The sequence below is a fragment of the Tamandua tetradactyla genome, chromosome X (assembly GCF_023851605.1).
Source record: "Tamandua tetradactyla isolate mTamTet1 chromosome X, mTamTet1.pri, whole genome shotgun sequence".
NCBI classification, from domain to species: Eukaryota; Metazoa; Chordata; class Mammalia; order Pilosa; family Myrmecophagidae; genus Tamandua; species Tamandua tetradactyla.
This window is the reverse complement of record NC_135353.1, coordinates 339,876-349,563: the sequence shown is the minus strand read 5'-3', so window position 1 is coordinate 349,563 and position 9,688 is coordinate 339,876. Positions and strand designations below refer to the sequence as shown.

At 40.3% G+C, this 9,688-nt stretch overlaps 1 protein-coding gene across 1 annotated transcript; it reads left to right on the top strand.

Annotated features, from left to right (window-relative positions):
- The first annotated feature begins 1,798 nt into the window (after nt 1–1,798).
- SPRY3 (sprouty RTK signaling antagonist 3) lies at nt 1,799–8,845 on the top strand. The gene is made up of 2 exons (XM_077145584.1): nt 1,799–2,160; nt 7,480–8,845. Exon 2 carries the CDS (start codon nt 7,586–7,588, stop codon nt 8,453–8,455), a length of 870 nt encoding a protein of 289 aa, XP_077001699.1. The 5' UTR covers nt 1,799–2,160; nt 7,480–7,585; the 3' UTR covers nt 8,456–8,845.
- Nucleotides 8,846–9,688: the final 843 nt, after the last annotated feature.

The following is a 9,688-nucleotide window of genomic DNA, read 5'->3' as shown; positions in this document are numbered from 1 at the left end:
TACAATACTGATGTGCAATAAAATCTGTTTAATAAATGAGAGAATTAATACATCAATAAATCTATCTTCTTCAGTAGATGAACCAACAAAGTTAGTTTTCATGACCTTGATAAGCTCAAGTCAATGTTAAGAATAAGTAAGAGGTTTGAGCCACAAAAAAGAAGGAAAATCTCTGGAAATACTGATTGGAAAAAAGAGATTTGGATTTGTACACATCCATACATATATATACATTAACAGAACCTTTGTATCACCATATATGCATGCACATGCACATCCATGCAACCATACACATTTTAAATCTCATGCTTTCTTTTGTCTTAACACCCCTGAGAGGGTGTAAATAATAGAACGTTAGAGCTAAAAAGGATCTTAGCAATTACTAATCAGATACTCTCATGTAAATGTAGAACTTGAAGCTCTAGAGGGGAAGTTGCAAAGATCACACAAGGAGTTAGAATCAGATTAAGAATCTAAATTTCCTATTTGCAGGTTTGTTTTACTCTGAACTTTCACTATTTACCATCTCAATTTTATAGATGGGGTAACCAAAGTATTTTTAAAATGTTGATTAGCCAAAGTCCAGCCACTAGTCCATTGATGCAGGATTTGAAATCAGATCTCCTTTATTTTTAAATATGAAGATTGCTTTCATCCAGATGTTTCTGTCTGGATGCCCAAGAGGAAGACCCTTTCTATTGAATTACATAGTGGACTGGGGATAATTTACAGAAAGATTTGCCCTTTCCCTTTAAGAGAAGATTTCCAGGACCACTTTATCTTTAGAAGCCTGGCAGAAGGAGGCTCCATGAAGTCAGGGATCCTGTCTCATTGCACCCCTAACACATGACACGAATCCGGGCAGAGGGAAGACAATGACATACTGAGAAGGGGTTGGGGGTGGGGCGGAAAGTAAGTTGAGTAATTGTTTCCCAATAGAGGATGGATGGACAATCATTATTGGTGGTGGAAAAGTGAGGATGAATGAGGAAAAAAGGTGAGAGGCCCTTAAATAAAGGAAAAGTTCTCTCTCTTTATGTGATTGAAGCTGCAACAATCCTTCAGGCTGAATGGCTTGGAAGAACTGTGAGGGGCAGAGATATTTAAATGAGGCCTCCTTAAAATTGCTACTCTTCACCCACCCCCATACCCCTTAAATTCTGTTTCAGTCATTACCCAGGGACCGGATACAGAGATTTCTATGGGGAGTTCTAATGGGTCGATTCAATTTCAACTGGATGACGCCACTTAGCCAAGCATTAAGAGCTACAGCTCCGGGAAAGCAAACGACACAGAGAGAGGGAGAGAAAGAAATTATAACAAGGAGCAATAAATCCCTCCCTTCCCATCCTCCCCTGTAACCCATTCACAAGACCTCCAGAAACCGTCTACATTCACAAAACAGCCAGCCAGCTGAACTGAACACCCTGCAGCCTCCCTCCTCTCTGCCCCTCCCCCACTTTGAAGATTATATACCAACACACCCTGAGACGAGAGCTATATAAATAATCACACACTAGCGGTATCTATTGCTCTGAGATACCCTGTGTCTACAACTGCAGTTTCTGCTGCTTCGGTTCATCTGTCAGATTGGAGGAGACAGAGGCGGAGGTGGAAGCAGAGGCAAGAGAGAAGGAGGGGGAGGTGGTATAGAAGGAGGAAGGGGAGGAAGGAAGGGGGAGGAGAAGAGGAGGGGAATTAAAAAAGCTGGAGGGGGATAGAAAGAGGAGGAGGAGGAGGGAAAGGGGGAGGAGAAAGAGGCGGAGGAGGAGGGGGAGGAGAGAAAGGAGGAGGAAAAGAGAGAAGAGGAGGAGAATGAGGAGGAGGTGGTGAACAACTTACCCTGCTAAGCTTTCTTTGGGGAATAAGTACATCAAGCTGTAGATCTGCATGTAAAAGCTATACAAAATATCTGCCACTAAAGGTCTGACTCCCCCTCCCCCCCCCCCTTTTTTTTCTTTCCGTTTTCTCTGCTGTGTCAGAAAGAACGAGACAGAACTATCTCTGTTTCTGGCTCCACTGACAGTGAAGGAGTTTTCATTCAGACTTTCCGAAGAGAGGTGGAGAAATCTAAAGACTCAGGAGAAGAAGAGGTCTTTTGAGCCAAATGGAGCATTAGTCCTTCTGCTTTGCTCAGCATGGATAAACCCTTTCCGCAAGGTAAGCCATAGAGATTAGCTTTTAAAGACCCCAGAATTCTTTCTGTGCAATGCACAGATTGCCATTCATTCCAGCCATTCTGTGTTGTGTGTGTGTGTGTGTGTGTGTGTGTGTGTGCGCGCGCGCGTAAGCGCATGGGTAAAAATAAAAACCATTTAAATGAGATTTAAATTAAGAAAATTATCCGTTCTGGAAATTTATAAATCAAAATGGAACTTCAAAATAAGCCTTTTGTAGCTAAATGTCAATTTAATTTCTAGCCTAATGACCTTTAAGTGCATTTTGGTGCTTGCCTGAGCCCCTCATAGCGCAGCCTAACCACCCAAGCTGAGACGTAGGGAGAGCCTGTGCTGCGGCCAGTCTGGCTGCCCAGCGGGCATCCTGTCAGCGTGGGGCTAGGCTGCTATTGGCTCACAAGTCTGGGCTGTGCATCGTTCAGATTTCATCACATCACCTTGCCCTGGGTAGAAATGGCGCAAGCTGACACGGCATAACCCCCTACTTATATTGAGTCAGAGCAATGATTTAGAAATCTCTGGATCCATGCCTGGGTATGTGTGCACATGTCTCTGTGTGACATATGGAAATTTTGTCAAATGTAAGAACCTGTGATCATGTCTAGTTAGTCAATAGGTATTTGATAGGACCTAGAGCAATGGCTCACTTCACACCCCCTTCCAATCTTCTAATTATAATTATCACTCACTTTTGCATGCTTCAAAACAAGTAGGATGAACAGAAAACAGCCTTTGAACTCTTAGATAGAAAACCTGCTTTAAAATGCAAAGTATTGTTGCTTTTCTGGGTATATTAAAACCTCACTTGAGGTTTTAATGTGCTGTCACATGAATTTAGATATACCAGGTGTTAAATCATGTTCCCAACAAGTTTGCAGCATATATACTTACAAATAAGGCACAAGTTAAGTATTAGTCTTATTCTCTTCTACCTCTAAAGAAACATACTTAAACATCATTGTAACATTCCATACATTTTGTTTCTTCATGTCCTGCTTTTAGGTTTCTCTAGCTGTGAAACGTAGCCCAGATAGTAATTTGGGTGACTTGGATTTGGAGGTATTTATTCAGAGTTGAGGAGCTGAGAGTGAGTAAATAAAGGACCTAAAGAAAAGGAGACAAATATTTCATGAAATGCAACCCGTAAATCAAGCATAAAAAATTAGAGCACCAGGACAAGGAAAGGTTTTTAAAACTCTCCTTCCAAACCCTCTCATTTTTCAGATGAAGAAACCGATTCCCAGAACAGAGGTTTTGTGCAGATAGTTATACCGCAAAGTAGAACTCGAGTTAGGACTAGAACTTAAGTTTCTTATCTCTTATAAAAGGATTTGGAGTTTAAAGAAAGTTCCTACTTCTTAAATGAGCAACTAAGTTTTTAGAATTTTCCTCAGGATTAGAAGTATATGAATTTGTTTGGTATCACAATGTTTTTCTGCATCACTCATCACTAAACTGCCTATATCTTTAATAATATAAGGTCTTAAAACTGCAAGACTCCCTTGGTTTAAAATAAACTGCTATGAATCTTAATGAAATTATCAAAGTAATGAATAGGACTAGGGTAGCAAAGTGACAAGTTAAGAGTTAAATGTGGTGAGGACCTGGCAGCTTCAGTAAGATGTATGCGGTAGGAGAGAGGCCCAGGCAGTGGTGGAGAGGTTAGTAATGTAAACTATATACAACTCAGTATTTGTAAGGGGGGAGCTCTTTGATAGAGATGCAAATGTTTGTGCACACAGAGGGATTTTTAGAGAGCAGACTTTGGAATAGTCAAACTAAGAAAGCATGTAAAGCCATAGCAGAAATTCTCATGTTTGCTTTCAGTTATTCTAAGAATGAGGGTATATAGCAGCAGAGCACAGGAAAAAGCAATGCACCCCTGAGCCCTTACACAGTAAGGTACAGAACCCATGGGAGTGGGAGGAAACAGGAACCAGGCACTCCTTCTCTTCCCCATTTTTTTTCTTGGAAATCAACAGTTAGTCATATTGTATCAGAAAAGATTAATCATAGAAATCAGAACTGTCTTAAAATGTTAGCACAGAATAGCTTTAGATAAGAAAGTTTTCATCTTTAGTCTCAGCAGAGTAATCAGGGACTGATTTTAGGTTCCATGAAGAAAATACATTTTTCTTTCATTAACAAACATCAACATTTCTTGAATGAATTTAGTTTTGTAGTCTCTAAATTGACATAAGAAGAGAAATTTCTATTTAGGTTGAGTATAGCAAATTACAGGGCTACAGAAAAAATGCTGAGAAAGCTATGAGCACCTGGCCAGAGGGACTGAATGGGAGTAGGTTTACAATGCATCATTCATTACTAGAGTCATAAAGTGACAGACATCATTAGATCCCACCAATATGTAACCAAGAACTTGTAATGACCTTGGCTCCTGTTTAAGAATATGTATATTCTCCCTCATTTAACGGAATATGGAATTGACCAATAGAACAATCCATTTCTTAATTGTTGCTGCTTGCAATGAATGGCCCTTTAATGGGTGGATTTCTGAATTATAAACATGCATGCAGTATTAGTTTTTAATCTAGTCTATATAAGCCTATTCATTTCCCAATTTTTCCCCCTACCTTTCTCTACAGTTTCTGTTTCAGTTCATCTTGTTAGTCAGATAGGATTCAGCACATCCAGAATGGTAAACAGTTTGTCATTCAATCCTTTTTTATCCTACTCAGAACCCTGATATTACCTACTGCCAACCATATTTCAGATTGCAGATCTTCCACCTACGCTGATGCCCAACATTTCTTTTAATCATCCAACAAAGCATTTCTGCTCATCAATCTTGCAGCAATCTAATCAATATCTAAATACCTCTTCTCAACCTAACCACCATATACCCTTCTACTTCTAAGACAGGCTTCCCTTTGAACATGTTTCTCATTATTGGCTACTAAGTCCCTTGATTCTGAGTCATTTGTATTATGACCTAGATTCCTCCAAGCTTAGCTTTTGACCTTCTGGGCATGTCAGCACGTCCCTGAGATAAGTGACATTTCTGGAATCCTTTCTTTGGAATCCCACATGATTATCTCCTGTAACTTGGAGACCTTGTATGCCTTCTTTTGAATCATTGCTTACTGAAATTTCCAGTATGTTTTCAATCTAGTTTCCTTTGGGAAATCAGTGAATCTAAAATTTATCTAATTGTATATGTTACTATTCTTATAGTGTAAAGGAATTGAAGGGTCTTGCACATTCTTTATCTGATCAATAGTATATAAATCCATGTCTTATAAATTTGTCAAAAGACTCTCTGAGTTCAAAGCTCCTATATCCACATACCCTCCAAGCCAGCTGAACAATGTGTCCTTGTTTATTTGGTGTTCAGATGAAACCAATTGTTCATTCCCAGGGCTGAGGCTATGAATCTATAAAGATATAGGCAAGGTAGAGAGGGATGTTGTAGGGGACTTTGCATTCAACTAAATGAAGGAGACATACATTTTTCTTTTGAATGTCCGAATAAACAAGGGCATATTGCCCAACTTACTCTCAAGAACTTGAAGATGCAGATGATGTGGATGATGAGAATTCTTTTATTAAATTGCTTAGTTATAGAATTATAGACCATAATGGGCAGGGTCCTTTAAGACCACATGGTCTACCCTTATAATTATATAGACGTTGAAACTGAGGCCCAAAGGAAGCAAGTGTTTAACAAAGGATACATAGATATTTGGGTCTTAGAGTCTCCATGGTGTTCATCTGCCTTCTTTTGTGTTGGGTGAAATAACAGCAAAACAACTAGCTAAAAAGTAAAATATTGGTCAGAATAATTCTTTGATGTGATGTACCCACAAAAGTTATTTTTAACAAGTTAAGTCTCCTTTTCAAAAGTGAACAGATACAAATTTAGCTAAACAGGTTTGCATGAGAACATAGCCTTAAGAGACATCTGAGGCTGATTATATTATTATTCACTGAGTCCGTTATGAAATGCATCCTTATTTTTCCTGTTATTGAGCTTTGGACCCAATTCAGTGTCATACTTGCTTATAGAAACTTAATCAAGCGCTATCTTCTCTCACTTATTCATTTTTATTACTCATTCAAGATATTCATCCCATACAGTAGTGTGACTAATCAAACTATTTTGAGCAGGCCTAAAATCTGATGAATTTCAAATATATCAAATATATGCTTTATCTATCCTAGTTTTTCCTAGGTCTTAATGCCTCCGGGATGTCTCTTGGATCTGTGTTTGTGTTTCCTTGTGTACACCTTTTTGGCTGTTTACTCTTCCAGCTGTATGATATAGCAACCTACTGTTTGTAGAACCATGCAATATTTTCTCATAGTCGCCATTATCAGTACTAGGGTTGATCAAATCCCTCTGGGAATGACCACTCAACTCTCCCTGATTGTGGTAAAATGGAGACACCAGCATATGCTTTCAAGACACTCAGCTTAAATGTAGTATAAGCACTTGTATTCTCCCTAAGAAAGCCAGTTTATTGTGTAAGGTGAGGATAGAAAAAAGCAGTCCATGCTGTTGTGTCTGGTAAATTTCATCAATATAGAATTGATACAGAGTGATAATAGGTACAGTTAACAGGTGATATTTGAAATAATTTAGGGCTCATCTTCTATGTTTCCCCTATCCACAGTGTTACTCCCATATATACACAAATTTAATTCTAGAACCAACATGGCATTTAGAATCACTATCTCAATAAGTTACAATGGCTTGTAAGTTGAGGAGAACTGCAAGATGATTAGTAATGGCTTCCTTATACTCTTGGAAAACCTTGTTTCTCTAAATGAATTCCTATTACTCTACAAAAAACCTAATTCCCTGATTAATGATTAGAGATTATACACATATATATTTAAATATACATATATATAAACACATTTTCATGGCGACTTTTAAGGCTTTCTCTTTTGCCGCAGCACTGCTTCAGGAATTAGTCTTTGCCTTTCAAATTAGGGTCCATTTTTATTAGAATTCTCATGCTCAAGACTTGGATTCCTTTGTGTTAGCAAACACCTAAATGAGCTAGTTAACCCCTCTTAAACCAGTCTATATGATGGAATGCAAAAGGAATCAATCACTTTGATCTTTGCTCTCAAAGTGTTTTGTAGTCTGAATGGGATGACCAGACTTGTTTGTAAAGAAGTAGGCGAGGTAAATTACAAAATAAAGGTATAATATGAAGACTACTGCAAAGTGATTGAAGGCAGTGGTGGTGATAGGTCCTGAGCTTTTTTGATTCCTTGCAAAGTAATCGTGCCTGTGTGTTCTCATTTATTATTTCTATTCCTTCTCTCCTAGGATTTTCTGATGTGTCCTGAGGTTCATGTAACTACAAGGGCTCCTCTTTATCACCATAAGTGCCATCCTGACCCCAAACTACTTAGAGCTCAAGAATCAAGGCAAAATGGATGCCACAATGACAGATGATCTCCAACAAATTCTGCCTATTGAACAGCTGCGTTCTACTCATGCTAGCAATGATTATGTGGAGCGACCTCCAGCCTCCTGTAAACAGGCACTCTCCAGCCCTTCCCTTATTGTGCAAACCCACAAATCTGATTGGTCCCTGGCTACCATGCCTACTGGTCTTCCCCGCAGTCTCAGCCAGTGCCATCAATTACAGCCCTTGCCTCAGCATCTGAGCCAATCTAGCATTGCCAGCTCAATGTCCCATAGCACCACTGCCTCTGATCAAAGGCTCTTGGCCAGCATTACACCCTCACCTTCAGGCCAGTCTATCATCCGAACCCAGCCTGGAGCTGGGACCCACTCAAAGCCTGATGGTGCTCTAAAGGGAGAAGCTGAGCAATCTGCAGTGCATCCCAGTGAGCACCTCTTCATATGCGAGGAGTGTGGGCGCTGCAAGTGTGTACCCTGCACAGCAGCTCACCCTCTTCCCTCCTGTTGGCTTTGCAACCAGCGTTGCCTTTGCTCTGCTGAGAGCCTCCTCGATTATGGCACTTGTCTCTGCTGTGTCAAGGGCCTCTTCTACCACTGCTCCACTGATGATGAAGACAACTGTGCTGATGAGCCCTGTTCCTGTGGGCCTAGCTCTTGCTTTGTCCGCTGGGCAGCCATGAGCCTCATCTCACTCTTTCTACCCTGCCTGTGCTGCTACCTGCCTACCCGTGGATGCCTCTATCTGTGTCAGCAGGGCTATGATAGCCTCAGGCGACCAGGCTGCCGCTGTAAGAGGCACACCAATACTGTGTGCAGAAAAATCTCTTCTGGTGGCAATGCGTCCTTCCCCAAGGCCCAGGAAAAGTCTGTATGACGTTCCTACAGGATGGATCCAGAGCTTTGTAGTTCCCATCAGTAAAGGATAGGCCTCATCTTTGAAGAGGGGGAGGGGTAATAAACTAGCCAAAGTTAGGGCCTCACCTCTTTTGTCCCTGCAGTGTCAGAGGAGTGGCCAAGTACATCCTGGTGCAGGATGCCTTGTTCTTTTTGACAGTATCTATCCCACTTCTCTTCAACTTTTTTCAACCCCGTCAGTCCAGCCCTTAGGGTTGTCAAGACAAATTCAGGTGATATATAAGCATGAGGTTTGGATACTGAGGACTGACAGAGCCAGCAACATGGAGGCTTAGGGGCTCCCCAATGCAAGGCCTCATGATGCAGACTCTGAGCATTACTCTGCTTTCCACATTGCCTTTGGAAGCTTTCTTTTAAGATGGTTTTTATAGGTCAATGTGGAAAAGCATTTAGTTTTCCAGGGAATCTAACCCCTTCTCTCTTTTTATGGCCCTTCTCTGCTTTCTTCCTTTTTCTCACTCTCTCCTCTTCTTTCATTATCCTATTCTGTATCCCTTCCCTCTTCATTCCCACCCTCTCTACTTTTACTCTTCGTCACCTTTATCTCCCTTCCTTCCTTCCTTCTCCTTCCCTCCCTTTCTTTGAGACTAACTCTTGCTTTGCCTGTATTTCTATCTCATTTGACTTATCTTGTCTCTCTACCTGTCCTTCTTTCTCTCTCTAACACTTCCCAAAGTGCTGTTGTTCCATAGGTGTTTCTTTTACGGCATATTTTGCTATACTATACTATACTATTTACTAAAATTTTATTAAGGGAAATGGATTACTGTAATGAATTGATCACTAGCAATAGTCTGTATCCTGATATGTATGTGTGCACTCAGAATCATGCTCACTTGTTTGTGAGTTTTTGAGGCAAAATTATCGTACATTTCCAGGTTTAATTAATTGGAGTTTTACTCCCTTTCCAAAGTATCAACTTATAGTACTGGCAGATTCCACTAGCATGCTGAGTAGGATAGTAAATCAGGATGCTCATAACTTTGTATGTCTGACCCAAGTGCCAAAGGCAGACGTGCTTTATAGCTATATGAACAAAGCAAAGGATATTAGAGAAGTCTATTTTCTCTTAGAAGCTAACTGCCCTGAGACTGCATGGCTCAGGTCTTAATAATGGACATAAAAACTCATAAAACTTTAGAGCTGGAAGGAATCTTAGCTATTAATCTAGTTCAATGCCTTTATTTTACAT

What these genes read in the sequence shown, in the direction of transcription:
- SPRY3 (XM_077145584.1), top strand. Translation starts at nt 7,586, where the DNA reads ATGGATGCCACAATGACAGATGATCTCCAACAAATTCTGCCTATTGAA.